The sequence below is a fragment of the Megalobrama amblycephala genome, linkage group LG17 (genome assembly GCF_018812025.1).
Source record: "Megalobrama amblycephala isolate DHTTF-2021 linkage group LG17, ASM1881202v1, whole genome shotgun sequence".
NCBI classification, from domain to species: Eukaryota; Metazoa; Chordata; class Actinopteri; order Cypriniformes; family Xenocyprididae; genus Megalobrama; species Megalobrama amblycephala.
The window spans coordinates 44,846,774-44,864,026 of NC_063060.1; the positions used below are offsets into that span (position 1 = coordinate 44,846,774).

The following is a 17,253-nucleotide window of genomic DNA, read 5'->3' on the forward strand; positions in this document are numbered from 1 at the left end:
GTGGAATAAAACCAGACTATTCCTTTCTGATTTAAAACTTATATTTGCAATTTTTTAGGGTAAAATAACATCTATTTTAATGGAGGTCGGGTGTGTTCTGATTCTAGAAAATTCTAGCGTTTTTTTTAACAATTTTGCATACTCTCGAGTGCGAGTCATCGGTCTTAAGACAAATTATGCTCGTATAAATAAACATTCTCTGAAAAGAAGCATAAATATTTACATATCTCACAAATCTCATGCAATGTTGCTTCTCAAGTACATTTGTCATGTTTAAAGGATTTTTAAACTAGAAAATAAGCCAAACAAAGCTTAATTAAAAAAAGTCATTGTTGCAGTTTAAGATTGAAAATCCAATTTTTACATCATTGAGGGCTTGGATGTGCAAAGCTTCTCATAGTTAATGAGGGAGATGCTAAAAAAGGCTGCATCAGTGATTCATCTATATGTTATATACATGCAACATGTCACCTTGAGGTTCTGTACACAGCCTTTGAGCAGATCAGCATCCAAGAGAGCCACAGAATAGCAAACATCTATTGTGTAGGTGTAAGACTGAGCATCAGGATTTGAGAAGAAGAGTCATGCTAATGATCGGCACATCTACTGTGTCAATACATGTCAAAAAGATGCATTGCTACTGAAATCAGCCAACTCAAGTGTAAGAATAGCCATTCTCTTTAGAGCTAATTTTTCAGCATATACATTTGACGGTACATGGATTCGTCCTGAACCGTCACGGTTCGGTGCATACAGTCAGACGACGAATACAGTCACAGGCGATCCACACTGCAATCCAGAAGGGGGAACGCGTGGTAATGCAATGCTGTTTGCTAACTGCCACAACAGGAAAAAGAGGACAAGAAGAAGAACAGATGATCTATGCATAGATATGTTTACATGTAATCTCTCAACCAGTGTTTCAACGGCAGAAAGACATCAATAAAACAGCTTGAGAATAATATCTCACATAGCACTACATTTACCTCAGGCAAGTCATTTAGTGTCCGCAGCATGTTAGTTCACTAGAGAAATGATCATTAATATCAAGTCACCACTCAATGTCCAGTTTTGAAACACAACATGCTCTTAAAGGTTGCTTCACACACATATAAGCTGACGCACAGTGAACACAATGGAAGTCGAGGCCTGTATTTTGAGCTCTGTGGATAATAACGCTTAACATAATCCAAACGTCTACATGTCTGCGGTCACCCCATTCTCTCATTTGTGTGGTTAGGCTTACTGTTGGACAAGTGTAAGGATGAGAAACAGCCAAATCTGATGAGCTGAAGTCAGTCAGGAACCAGCAGGCAGGCTTATTAACAGCCTCCACAGCTCAATCACTGAACATACTGTCTCTCTTGATTTTGTCTTCCCTCACTCTCTTCTCTCCCTTTGTCTCTGTCAGTGACTGAATGATGTCTGTTTCCACGGAAACTCCTTCAGGCAATTAGGTGTGCAAATATCGCAGAGCTGGGCGGAAAGGACAAAACGTGCTGAAAAGTGGTGTGGGGAGGGAACAAAAGCAAGAATCAAAGAGTCAAACGTGGATCCGTTCTACTAGCCGGTGGCGCCGATTGCTGCATTGCCTGAAGTTAGCAGTCACAATATCAAAAGCCAGAGTTTATAAAACTCTAAGGCTATATAAACAATAGCATGTGATTGATAAGGTTATTGTGACCGTTTGTAGGTGTAATAAATAGTTACTCTGTCATTTGTTGGGTTCGATCCAGAAGTGTGCATGAATAACGCTTGACGCAACAGTGCAGCAGTGTCCAACTATTCAGCTTGGTAAAAGACCCGGCAACTACACACTAAACAAACAGCTTCTGTCTACCCTTTGTTTTTCGACAAAACAAGCCTTCAAGGAGATTACCCAAGATGCTTAGTGAGCCAATGGTGGAGTTTTTGTGCAGCGCACACAGGCGGATAAGTCCCACAAACTGCACGGTCAGCAATTGTGAGGCAAAGTCTCATTTCGACATATTATGAGCCTGAGGTATTGAGCCAACCTTGGGTGCCCTAACATTCAGGGACGGCTGAGTAATGATATGCTTTAATAACACACTTTCATATCTGTCATACCCGAACATTTCCAGGACAGAAAAAAAAGACATCCAGTACCTACGTTGGACAGCTTGGCAGCTTGGTCTGTGGAAAAAAAAAAAAAAAAAACCACTCAACAGTTTCCAAACGTCTTCTCTGATTACATTACGGAGGCATTCTGTGCATGTGTTTAACCTCCCCTTGACTTCACTGTGTGTGTGTTTGTGTGTGTGTGATTGTTGTAATGTAAGGATGAATGTAACAGCTGTGGGTGAGGCTGCAGCCTTATGGCGTTAGCTGAAACTTGATCCAGCAAACTAATCCTCTAATGACTGGCTCTCAATTAACATGGAGCCAAGCTGTTTGTCCTGAAAAGAGTAAAGACCATTTCTCTATCCTCTCTTTACCTCTTTATCCATCTGCTTGTTCCCTCTCTACTTATGCCAGGTGCTCTTCATTCACCCCCTGTACCAGATGGAATTGTGGATAGATGTTTACAGCAATGTCTATAAGGACATAACATTTTTTTAAGTAACTAACTAACTGATACTGACAGTCATTTACATACTAAGACACTTGGCAGAACTAACTAACTAACTAACTCACTCATACAGATTAATTTACATTCTAAGACACTTGGCACAACTAACTAGCTAACTAGCTAACTAACTAACTAACTAACTAACTCACTCATAGTGAGTCATTTACATTCTAAGAAACTTGGCACAACTAATTAGCTAACTAACTAAGTAACTAACTAACTAACTCACTCACTCACTCACTCATACTGAGTCATTTTCATTCTAAGACACTTGGCACAACTAACTAGCTAACTAACTAACTCACTCATACTGATTAATTTACATTCTAAGACACTTGGCAGAACTAACTAGCTAACTAACTAACTAACTAACTCATACTGAGTCATTTACATTCTAAGACACTTGGCAGAACTAACTAGCTAACTAACTAACTAACTAACTAACTAACTAACTAACTAACTAACTAACAACTAACTCATACTGAGTCATTTACATTCTAAGACACTTGGCACAACTAACTAGTTAACTAACTAACTAACTAAATAACTAACTGATACTGACAGTCATTTACATTCTAAGACACTTGGCACAACTAATTAGCTAACTAACTAAGTAACTAACTAACTAACTAACTAACTCACTCACTCACTCACTCATACTGAGTCATTTTCATTCTAAGACACTTGGCACAACTAACTAGCTAACTAACTCACTCATACTGATTAATTTACATTCTAAGACACTTGGCAGAACTAACTAGCTAACTACCTACCTAACTAACTAACTAACTAACTAACTCATACTGAGTCATTTACATTCTAAGATACTTGGCAGAACTAACTAGCTAACTAACTAACTAACTAACTAACTAACTAACTAACTAACTAACTCATACTGAGTCATTTACATTCTAAGACACTTGGCACAACTAACTAGTTAACTAACTAACTAACTAACTAACTAACTAACTAACTAACTGATACTGATAGTCATTTACATTCTAAGACACTTGGCACAACTAACTAGCTAACTAACTACGTAACTAACTAACTAACTCACTCACTCATAGTGAGTCATTTACATTCTAAGACACTTGGCACAACTAACTAGCTAACTAACTAACTAACTAACTAACTAACTGATACTGACAGTCATTTACATTCTAAGACACTTGGCACAACTAACTAGCTAACTAACTCACTCATACTGATTAATTTACATTCTAAGACACTTGGCATGAATAACTAGCTAACTAACTCACTCACTCATACTGAGTCATTTACATTCTAAGACACTTGGCAGAACTAACTAGCTAACTAACTAACTAACTAACTAACTCATACCGAGTCATTTACATTCTAAGACACTTGGCACAACTAACTAGCTAACTAACTCACTCATACTGATTAATTTACATTCTAAGACACTTGGCACATCAAACTAGCTAACTAACTAACTATCTCACTCATACTGATTAATTTACATTCTAAGACAAATAACTAGCTAATTAACTAACTAACTGATACTGACAGTCATTTACATTCTAAGACACTTGGCAGAACTAACTAACTAACTAACTCACTCACTCACTCATACTGAGTCATTTACATTCTAAGACACTTGGCAGAACTAACTAGCTAACTAACTAACTAACTAACTAACTAACTAACTCACTCATACTGAGTCATTTACATTCTAAGACACTTGGCACAACTAACTAGCTAACTAACTAACTAACTCACTCATACTGAGTCATTTACATTCTAAGACACTTGGCAGAACTAACTAGCTAACTAACTAGCTAACTAGCTAACTAACTAGCTAACTAGCTAACTAACTAACTAACCAACTAACTAACTAACTAACTAACTAACTAACTAACTCACTCATACTGAGTTATTTACATTCTAAGACACTTGGCACAAATAACTAGCTAACTAACTAACTAACTCACTCACTCACTCATACTGAGTCATCTACATTCTAAGACACTCGGCACAACTAACTAGTTAACTAACTAACTAACTAAATAACTAACTGATACTGACAGTCATTTACATTCTAAGACACTTGGAATTAACTCATTTAAATAACAAAAATATACTGACATTAATTTACCTTCTAAGAGTCTTGAAGTCTTGGAACTAACTAACTGATACTAACTAATTATCTGTTACTGAAGTAACTTTTTCTTTCATTTACCTATATGGGCATATTTTTTTTAATCATATACAAACACAGTGTGTCATCCATTTATGTAAAATACTTCAATCAATTAAGTGAAATAACAGCATTTGTCATATTAAATATATAATATATATTTATACAAATGTTATCACAACATGTTCATGACTTCAACAAAGAAAGAAAAATGTTTTAGTTTAAACATTAAATGTAGTTGTGCTTGCTGGTATTCCTGGTATTGGTATTCCTTGAGTACCATGTAAATTCCAGGGTACGGATTGAGATAGTGAACATAATAACCGTTCAGTACCATGCTGTATGTAGATGTACAATGGTATCAGATAGTACTGTGGCTGCTACTCTTAAGGGAATAGATAGCATATCTGTCAGCTACAGGTTGCTGTACTGTGTCTACAGATGCTTTGAACCCATTACCAGATAAGCCTTAAAAAAGGCTATTATGAAATGTTAGATAATAGATAAAAGGGGAGAAATTATATGGTGGAAAAGAGATAAAAAGAAGAAAATTTATAACAGGATGCCCTGACATCATAGATATCTGTGGCACTTTTATTTGTCTTGTGCCCATTTTACAGGTGTTTATGAGGTAGGATCCACACTGCATCCGTTAGCTCTGCTCACATGTGACACAGCAGGTGTCCCCACCCCGCCTGCTGACTGACAGATGCTGACGGGCCAATTAAAAGGCATGACAGCATTGCTCTAACTCCCTTATCCAAATGCTCATTTCCCAAAAGCTTCTGGATTAACACACAAAATCTGAGGCAGCTGCTGTCATCTGATGATTAGAGACAGAAGAGGAAAACAAACACACGTCTCTCTGCGCTGCATCCTAATATTCATACTATAACCGATATGCAAGATTAGACGTAATGTGGTGACCTGAGTCATAGTATGTTGAATATGGTACGTAAAACATCATTAATGCTTTTTGGGCAAATACTTGACTATTATAATTTTCTGGTGAACATCTTGACTATGCTGGTCCACCAGCTAGACCAGCACTAAACGAGTCTGGACCAGCATGAAAAATCTGGATTAAGCTGGGGTTTTTTAGGATATGAGTATATAGAACAGCTTTCCTCTGTAAAAAACGTTTAGTGTAGGTGTCTTAAGAGACTTAAACATCAAAGGGAAGAATATAATACAGCTTAGCAAACATAGCTTAGGTCTTAAGGAACAGATGTGGCCCAAACAGCACTACTGAGTCACACACACACACACACACACACACACACACACACACACACACACACACACACACACACACACACACACACTCACTCAAGAGAGGCTGAGAGAACAGTAATCTCTCTGATAAAATGCAGACGACTCTGCTGACTTATTAGGCAAGTTTGCCACAGGCCAGAGACACCATGCAGTGCTAACCTACTGACCCACATAGCAGGCCTCTCCACTTAGCCAACCCGTCGGACACAGACAGTAAGATCTCACTGTCCTGCAGACACATTACAGCTGAAATCATTGAAATAAACAATTCAATAATTTAACTGAAATAAAATCAGCTTATTATGAGCAATATTTAAACCTCAAAAGGTAACTGAATAAAAAATAGCCTTTTATTTGTTTTATTTTATTATAAAAAAAAATTTAAATAATAAAAATGCCTTTATAATAAAGGTAAAATTGTATTGTTGTTAATAATAGTTTGTCATTTTTTATTATATGTTGAAAACCTGAAAAAGGAGATATTAATATAATATAATATAATATAATATAATATAATATAATATAATATAATATAATATAATACTACAAATTATTATTATGTTAACAATAACCATTTGTATTGTATTTTGATTTATATTATATTATATTATTAGACGTAGAATAACAAAAAAAATCCACTTAACATTTTTTTTAAATGAAACATGCCTTTATAATACAATTTAAATTATGTTTTTTAATAATAATTTGTATTTTTTATTATTATATTATAAGCAGACAAACTGACAAAAAAGATATCTTAATCCACTTTTTCACATAATATAATAATATATGCCAAATTATTATGTTAATAATAATAATTACAATTTGTATTAATAATAATAATAATAATAATAATAATAATAATAGTTAATATTATAATAATAACCATTTGTATTTTATTATTTTTTTAATATATTATTTTTTTATATTAGAAGTAGAAGAACCGCCAAAAAACAAATAAAAAATAATTAAGAGATAATTTGTATTTTTTATTATTATAAGTAGACAAACTGACAAAAAGAGATCTTAATCCACTTTTTCATATAATATAATATAATATAATATAATATAATATAATATAATATAATACTACAAATTATTATGTTAATAATAATAACCATTTGTATTTTATTAATTTTATTATATTATTTTATATATTATTAGAAGTAGAAAAACTGACAAAAAACAAATACAAAATAATTAATAAGAGATCTGAATCCACTTATAAACAATTTTTAATTTTTAAAAATGCCTTTATACTTTTTTTTTAATTATATTGTTGTTAATAATAATTTGTAATTTTCTATTATTCTATTATTCTATTATTATTTTTATTCTATTATTTTATATATTATTAGAAGTATATATAGAACTGACAAAAAATAATTAAAAAAAGATCTAAATCCACTTTTTCCACTCATTCTCAGTCTACATTCAAAAAATAAAAATAGAAATAAAACATTCAATAGGCACATTCTGTCAAAATAAATCAGCTTAATTTTTTGACGAAATTGTGCAGCCCTATAAAACAAACTATCAGACACATACACACACTCACTCACTTTCATTGCACATTTTTACATGGTCAAGCAGATCCGAGGTGACACTGGAACACTGCGTATGTCTCAGGCATTGTGTTTACATGACAGTCAGCCTTTGTCTCTTTCCTTGTTCGTCTCGATCTCAGACCCACGGTAATTATCTACGTAGCACTCGCTCTACATTCTCTGTATACCTGCCCTATTCTCATCCTCTCCGTCTCTGATGCTGAGACTGAGAGAGCGCGCTATTGGAATGGGAATATGGATCAGACGCTATTGTGTGATGAATCATAGCTAGAGCTAATTGGTGTTTTAATCCCTGACAATACAGGCACAGTGACAGCAGCCTTCTGCCAGTCAGAGAGAGAGAGAAAGCACAGAGACAGACAGAGGGTCTCCGCCAGTGTTACACGTTCACATTAGGGCGGCACATGTCAATTTCCCGCTCATTTCTTCGTTGGACGATGGCAATTAGTGCAAGTTTACATGCAGTCAAAAGGTTCTCTGTTCATGTTCCTCATTATGGATTGCATAAATGTGCTAGAAACAGACAGACAGGCTGGCTGACCTCAAAATTGCAAGGGACGCCGACATAGCATCGAATGATGCAGCATGTACTGTAATACTGCAAACAGTGTCACTGTCTAACTGACCCGTGTCTGGAGCAGCCGAGTGAAATGCCACTGTGGAGGGAATGCTGGGATGTAAATCTGCAATATAAATATTTTGATAAGCGAATAGTCGAGGTCTAAACCAGTGTAAGTAATTTAAACAAAGGACTGAATGATTAAGCTGGTATGCAGGTTAGGGTTGTCACGATACAGGAGATTCTAACTTCGATATGATACCTTGAAAAATACTGATATTCGATACTATTTTTGATACCACAGGGAAAACTGTTGTCATGCCGTCATTTTACACCGAACTGTTTCACAAACGAGGGTCAGTTCAACACTGGATTTGCACAAAAGATGAACATGACGGCACATGCTAGTGGATGAGTTGAATCAACTCCACAGCAACTACATCAATTTATCCACTAACCATTCAGAAACGTCCAGTTTCATTCTAAAAGTTGTAACTTCTTCCTGAGTCTCTCCATCAGTGTCGACTCCGGTTTGAACAATGTAAGGCTGAACACCGTTACTGACAATCCTCATTTTGGCTGCGTGAGATTCTCCAGCTTTGTTGTTGTTGAGCTGTTAAAGCTCCACCCTCTTCTGGAAAGGAGGCGGGAGCAGCAGCTCATTTGCATTTAAAGGGACACACACAAAAATGGTGTGTTTTTGCTCACACCCAAATAGGAGCAAATTTGACAAGCTATAATGAATGATCTGTGGGGTATTTTGAGCTGAAACTTCACAGACACATTCTGGAGACACCAGAGACTTATATTACATCTTGTGAAAAGGGCATTATAAGTTTTTCAGTGATTTTCTCTTTGTCTTTTGTTCTTTGATTAACATGACAGACAGCAGCGGGTTTATTAGGCTGCTGTCACTTTAAGAGCTTATGCACGGATCCAATATACTGTTACACAACATGCATTTTCTCTCAACTATTTACATTCCAAAACTGGCTGTATTTACCTGAAACCAAGATGGACATTTTGTATATATTTGACTGTTTAAGTGCAATAAGCCACAAAAAAGAAGTCAATTTGGTTCTCGCAAGCTGTTTGAGATTCGGCTTTATGTGTGCGACACTTATATAGATCAGTGGTGTGTGCGCTTATGTTGTGAGCGTGAAACCTCTGGGAATGACTACAATTATGCGCAATACAAGCATTATTCAATTGTAGTGAATGAGACAAGTGAGTGAGAGGAGGAGAGAAGAAAGAGCGAGAACGTGCAGCTGCTATCGGTGTATCGATACGGCAGAAAAAGAGTATTGGAACCGTTTCAGATATTTCAGTTTCGATACATATAGAAACACTAATGCAGGTATTATTTTGAGATATGCATACAGAATGGGTTCTTCCTGTTCACAAACAACTGGACATAGCAAAACAGAGTGAACCCATCCTGACACATCCCTAGCATGTGCACTTGTGAGCGGTGGCGAGGCTTGATCAGGGCCAGCCCGCTGCTTTTCATTTGCAGTGAGATGAATCATAGCGGCAGTGATAAACACTATTCCACTGCTGTGCAGATAACTTCTCGGCGTGCTGTCACTCACACACACACGGTGTGCAGCAGAACAGACAGACGTGGGCTCCACCGAGGCAGAGAAGTGTCTTACTTCTTGCAGTCTTCTCGCTCTTTCTCACACAAAAACCTGCACACGCCTGCTCACGATTTGTACGCACACCCATAATCCGACACAAATAACTTTCCTTCCCACACTCACAAACACTCTCTGAGTTCCTGTTTTCACACAATCAGTGTTTTCAGGGTTCCCTCACAGATGCTCAAGTATTCTCGCAGAGTTCCTCTCACACATATATAGACTATTCTCTAAGCTACGTTTTTGCTCAAAAGTGCCATTCATCATTTTCACTGGCCACAATTTAGCAGGTTTAGCAGGTTTATTAGGCTGCTGTCACTTTAAGACCTGACGCACTGATCCACTGTTACACATGCATTTTCTTTCTCAACTGTTTACGTTCACTTCAAACATAACTGACTGTGTTTACGTGAATACTCACCAAGACCAGCATTTTGACATTATTTTGTGTGTATTTGACTGTTTAACCGCAATAAGCAGCTAAAAAGAACTCACTTTAGTACTGAGAGGAGGCTTTATGTGGCGCACTTTGAATGTGAGCACAAAATCTGCAGGAATGAGTAAAATTATGTGCAATATGCACAATCCCACGCTAAAATGCAAGCCCTATAACATGAACAATATTCATCTGGAGCAAATGAAACGAGGTGGTTTGTGTGTCGAATCTCTGTCGGAGAGATGAGAGAGAGAAAGAGGAGCTGGTATCGTGTATCTACTCATAAAATTTTATTAAATTTATAATGATCCCTTGATGGTTCTATATATGAAGCACCTGCAGAACCGTTTAAGGTTCTTCTAAGTAGGGCTGCACAATGATTTATCACGATTAATCGTTGTGCAGCCCTACTTCTAAGAATGTAGGTTTTGAGACGCCATGCCTTAATTGCATTTAGTGTCCAAAATGCTAAGTGTGCAGACTACTCGATCATGAAACACTATGATATGCTGTCTAATTATGCAGCTCAATAGATTTTATGTTTATGATGTTAAAAATTATGTCTAAGTGTAACCCCTCACCTCAGGTCCTTGAGATCAGGGGAGTGAGGATTGGCTCCTACTAGCTGGCCTTCGCTACACTCGCCCCACAAACCTCACTCCCATCCGGGTCATGGCACCAAGGTAACCCCTCACCTCAGGTCCTACTCCCCCTGCTCTGTGCAGACCTCGTACCCGGGTCTCTGGCATGGGAGTCGGACGCTCTAACAAGGAGGCTAAATACCTACATATGTAGGCAGCTGACTAGGTAATGAGGACACATTTTCTCTCCTTCTCTTGTTTACATTTTCTCTATCTCTCACTCCAACCCTGGACACTTTAAACTCATAAGGATCTACTCTACGACCTCTTTACCACAGAGGAGTCAGATTCAGTCAGACAGCTCTGAGTGTGTGTAATGAAAGCATTGCTATTGTCCGCCAAGATTCGCTTGGAAGCATGCTTGCATATATATTAAAATTAAGCCTGGGGTTTAGACTGTGCTGCACACATCTTACATTTCACAGCTTACATTTTCTGACCTCATCTTCCTCACTGCATTCATTACCCATGATTCTCTCTCGAACCTGTCGCTCTCAGTCTCTTGCATACCAAGGAAAGGTTCTTAGCCCCCTGCACACGACTTAGAACGTGAGAAATACCTAAAACGTGTATATAAACCCACAATCCTCAGTGCAAATCTTAACACTACTTTGGAAAGCGTGAGCTTCCAAAAGCAGCCCTGCGATCCAGTCCAAAGTTGGACCTCTTGAGTTTTAAAGAATTTTCTCTCTCTCTCAAGCATTACACGTTGCTTTGCTCATTTCATACAATTTTCCAGCAAATAAAGACATGCTTAATAGAAGCTTTGAAAAGATTTCAAACGGACTTAGGACCACTTACTGAGCTGCTCTTTCCATCTGAAAGGGAGAAAGAGGGCTCTTTCAACTTCAGAGAGGGGGCTTTGAGAGTGTCCCACACTGCTCTCTGTCCCCTGATACAGAAACATGGCGAGGAGGAGAAGACTCTGTTAAGAGACACTGAGGCCAAAGCAGACTAATCCATATAAACAGGGCTGAAATGACAGTGATAGGATTCTGCTTATGGACTTACTGGGTTGCTTATTAAAATATTACTTTGAAGTCAAGTACAATGACAGGTTTTATAAAGGAATATCGTGCTTTTATTCCTTTTACACTGACAGTTCAACCAATGGAGTGAAACGTCTACATACAATGGGACGTTTCATTTGTGATTATCATTGTTATTATGTAATTATCACCATCCTCAGTTTTAATTATTGATTAACATTGGTGCCTTTTACCATACAGCAGTTGCTGCTGTTTAATGAAAGCAAGCTACTCAATGTTGTGCATTACTGCGCTTTTACCATGGTAAAACAATGCCTATTGATGGGCCTTAATGCTTTCTTTTATCTTTTCCTTTAAAAATTCTGTCATCATTTACCCACCTTCATGTCTTTCCAATAACTTCTGTCTTTCCTTGCTTTCTTCTATGAAACACAAAAAATATTTGAAAAATGTCCAGTGTTTTGTAAATACAATTAAAGTCAATCGGGTCCAAATTCATTCGGAAGAAAAGGTTCTTTAAAATATCTTCTTTTGTGTCATACAGGTTTGGACCGACATGAGGGTGAGTAAATTATGACAATTCTCATGTACCGTCTCTTTAACTTAAAAATGGAACAATCAACTGCAGGTATGGAAGTTTGAACATGGTGTTTCTTTCATGGAGAAACAAAGCTAAACCTACCAGATGAGTCTATGAATCTTTGTTCTGTAAGATGTGAGGAGAAAAAACACCTTGAGTTTGTGCTATCAAATAAAGCTCAGAGGGTTACAAAAATATGCCTCTGGCTTTAAAATGCTGTTTCACACAAACTCTCTGGCTCATACACACACACACACACACACACACACACACACACACACACACACACACACACACACACACACACAAACACACACACACCGTCTGCCTGGCAGGAGTGGATTAGAAAAGTGTTTCCAAAACACATGCTGAAGATGGGTGAAGGAGCGTTTCAAGCCTTTACAAACACAGAGGCTCAGTGTTTAACCTTGTGAATAGCTTGACAGTTCAGAGGGCTTGAAACTAAAATATAATCACTTGCACAACACAGTATATGCACCCATATATGCACCAAATTCATAAACAGATTTTCTGTGAATATCAAAATGAGACCTCTCCTCATTAGCCTTAATGCTGCGCCAGGTGTAGCATACAGCTAACTAGCAATTTTTGAGCCCTCCTGCCTCCACTACCATTGCGCGTTTCATTGTTTCTTACATTAATAATGAATATATGCCTGCAGCAATGCCCAAACACCCTGAGGGACACTGTGAGAGAAGAACTCCATCTCCTTACATTGTGGTCTTGTACTAAAAAGACAGACAGTACTCAGACAGTGACGTAGTCAGTACTCAGGCTACTTTGCTGGCTAACTACAACTGTACGTTGAAAATACCAATAATCTATGGTGACATTTCATGCAGTGCTGACACAGAACACAATGTTGATGCAGCTAAACTAGCAAAGCATGACGTTAACAAGGTCAAGGCTTTGACTGCCAGGGAGCGCAACTATAGTGATAAAATGTCTAGCTTGAATGCACTTTAAGTTTGTTAGAATAAAAAGCCTGCCAAATGAGTACTCTCCTGAAAGAAAGAAAAACAACAACAAAAAAAAAAAAAAACAACTTAAACCAGCCTAAGCTGGGTTGTTGATCTTCTAGCCTGGTCAAGCTGGTTTGTTGGCTGATTTCTAAAAGGGTTTGGGCACTTTCCAGCTGGCCATCCAGCTAAACTCCAGCTTGACCAGGCTGGGAGACCGGTTAGACCAGGGTTGTCCAATGCTGCTCCTGGAGGGTAACCATACTACAGAGTTTAGCTCCAGTCCTTATTAAACACACTTGAACAAGCTAATTGAGGTCTTCAGGATTACTAAAAAATTCCAAGAAACTTGGAGCTAAAAATCTGCAGGACACTGGCCCTCCAGAGGCAGGATTGGACACCTCTGGGCTAGACCAGCTGAAGACCAGTTTGACCTGGCTGAGAGACCAGCTGAAGACCAGCAAACCAGCTTAGGCTTGTCATGGACATTTTACCCAAGTGTGATGGATTAGATTCATCTCGTGATCGCTCTTTCATAACAAAGGTATGAAGTCCAGTTCTGATTGTGCATGTTGTACTCCTGACACAAATTAGATTATTATGGATTGCTGGAGCATCTATATCATAAAACAGACATCGTAGATTGACACTAAACCCTTAGAACTTTCAAATGATGTATAATTTGTTATCATTCTTAATATTTTTAGATAGTAGTCTATATAGTAAATGTATACCATGATAAACAAAGTGATGTCAGCCTGAGGTCAGGTCAGTATGTCTCAAGAGGTTAAGATATGTCGGCGCCGATAGCCTTGTGGGCAGCACCGACATATAGCACCATACTTGGCTACACGTCACGTCACTTTCCCTAAAACAATCTTACAGTTCCTGAAGCTTTACCACTACACCACACCATCCCAATTCAAGTAAGTTTACCAGACCTCCAAGCTGAAACCTTCATGTCAAGCAAGGCTTTAAGTATCAAACAATCATTCAGCAATAACTCAACTGTGAAGAAAAAGAATACTTACGATCTAGGCCATTGATGTAGCGCATGGTGATCTCACAGTGGCCCCACACTGCACTGACGATGGGGTACAGCTTTTTGCCCTTAAGGCCTCTGAAGGCCACTCCGAGATACTGTCCATCCACCATAAAGCTCAGTGTGCCCTCATCCATGTCCAGCACCACCATCAAGGCATCCGGCAGCACAAAGGCCTCCTCTGGCTCCAGGAAGCTTGGGTATGTTGGTGCAGAAGAAGCCGGACGGTTCTTACTGTTGTGGTAGAGCTTGTTACGTCCCAGGTCCCAGCCCCAGGACTCACCATCACTGCCAACTAAAGAGGTGTAGCCCACCGAGTGCAACGGGGCATCTGCCGTGGCCACACCTACCACTGCGTGCGTGCCTCGTTGCCTAGCAGGCCAATGGATCCTCCAAACATGGAGTCCTCGTGTGTATCCCACTCGTCCACGTATTCCATCGGTACTTTGGGCAACCGGGTGTCGATGGAAGGTGAGTTTGTCGTCATCTTGATGAAGATGTTAAGGGAGCGGTCGTCTGAGTTCCAGGCGTGTCGGAGCTGCTGCTCATGTGGAGCAGGGGGCATGTCCAGGAGTAGGTCCAGTCGCGCTGGCTTGAAGAAATCCGGCCCTCTTAGTTCCCTCCTCAGGGGCCTGAAGGACGGCTCCCCTCGCACATCTACGGACTTAATGCTTCCCGAGATCTTCTGGCCCATGGCTTGGCTGGTTGGAAAGGGGAAGGGAGGAGGGGAAAGGGAAGGGGTGGCACGACACAGGGGCTGGGCTTCCGGGGTCCGCCGTTACCTCATCAAAGCGCCAAGACGTCAGCCTGAGGCCCCCAAACTCACGTCAGCGTCTGGTAGTGGTCAAAGTGCCAGCCTAGGAGAAAACACAACAACACACCATGTCATTAAAACAGTAATATCAGAGAGAACTTAGGCTATGTTCTCACTGTCAGTCCAAATCCGATTATTTGTGTATTCAATTGGAATCTGATTTAAAATTATTGTCGTCCACATTGGGTCTCCGTTATATTGTTATTCTGCTCATCCGGTACTTTGTAACAACACAACCTTGTTTCTGCAGTGACTTTCAACATGTTTCCTATAACAACGTATGATGTTTACGTTTTACACAGTGTTGCCAAGTCTGCGGTTTTCCCATGGAATTGGGCTACTTTAAAACTGTTGCCAAGAGTTGTTTTCCATGTCCACGGGTTGAAACAACCCCAAATAACATGATATTTGGTCCCTGGAATGTGAATTTTACCAGAAGAACCCTGCCAAATTCATGGATTTTACCCCCCAGAACACAGTTTTTACCGGGCAACCCTGGATTACATGGCATGAGAAAGTCACATAAACCATGTGAAATCTGATCAGACCAGTCATATTGAAACAGATTTCCAGAAATGCAAATTTGAATAGGATTTCAAACCATATATGAATGTAGCTCAAAACAGATTTGTAAAAAATGCAATTCATGTGATTTTTGGGCATTCAGACTTGCCAAATCTGATCAGATTTCAATCGGATATGCACAAAAATCGGATTTGGACTGTTTGAACATAGCCAAAGAGTCTGCGGGTTGGTTTTATGAGTGATTCTTCAACTATTAAGTGTGAATCTCAAAGGTGTTGAGGATAAAAATGTGAAAAAATGAAGGAACAACCCTGATCTTGATAAGACAAGAAGATAAGCCGAAAGAGAGGATCAGGGCTCGACTGCCAACCACAGCCTGACAGCCTGTGAGAGACCGCCATGGGGACGGATGTAATAATGAGGGCCACGGGTGAGAACGAGACACCTTCTGTATGACATATAGAAACACTGAACATGCACATATTCACACATGACAAGACATGTCACCTCTAGCTCAAAAACAGCCCAGCTTATGTCAACACAGAGCAATACAGACCCACGCATATTGCATTTTATAAATCGTATAAATGGTATTCATTCAAAACAGCTATAGCCTCTACAAACAAATCATCTGTAAATGGAAGGACCTGGTCTACTCTCTGACATTTCTAGAGATTCAATCACTTAGTAGATGTATTTTAATAAGGCACTTTTTTTTTTTTTAAAAAGTGGTGATGAATAAATAAATAGAAAAATAAATAAATAACTTGAAGAAAATCGGAGTCGTGCTGCCCTATGCCAAACCTGCTGCCACAATACTAAGGTGTGGGTAACTGCCAGAGCATTGCTAAGATATCTTGACTTGAGTGATTTTTGCAGTGTTGCTTTGCAGTTTTTAGGAACTTCTGGGTGGTTTCTATGGTGTTGCTGTATTGTTGCAAGCTGGCTCAAGTCAAAAGAGCCCTATATCCCAATGACATTCTCATCTCTAAATATGGTTCACGAGTTCAATGCCTATCATGAGTAAGTCAATTGGATTATTTTGGTCATTTGTCTGATTGTTTAGAAAAGTAATTTGTCTGTCTCCCCTCAACGAGATGCGTAATTTGAGGCATCATTGATGTCTAACACAAATGGCACACCGGACAAGTGACATGTTTCGGGAATGGGTTTGTTCAAATCAATAACCCTATAGCAATAGAAAAAATGAAAGCACACTCTTAAAAATTAAGATTCTTTATTGGCCTCGATGGTTCCATAAAGAACCTTTAGCATCAATGGAACCTTTCTATTCCACAAAATGTTCCTTATAGTGGAAAAAGGCTCTTTAAGATTTTAAAGGTGCCCTAGATTCAAAATTTGAATTTACCTCGGCATAGTTGAATAACAAGAGTTCAGTACATGGAAAAGACATACATTGAGTTTCAAACTCCATTGCTTTCTCTTTCTTATG

General features: G+C 38.6%; 1 protein-coding gene across 1 annotated transcript in view; it reads right to left on the minus strand.

The window, feature by feature from the left end:
* spsb4a (splA/ryanodine receptor domain and SOCS box containing 4a) overlaps positions 1–17,253 on the minus strand; it is a 93,492-nt gene that overhangs the window by 29,190 nt on the left and 47,049 nt on the right. Inside the window, 2 exon segments of the mRNA XM_048162925.1 lie at positions 14,451–14,948; positions 14,951–15,318. Coding sequence (XP_048018882.1) covers positions 14,451–14,948; positions 14,951–15,155 — 703 coding nt within the window. The 5' untranslated portion in view covers positions 15,156–15,318.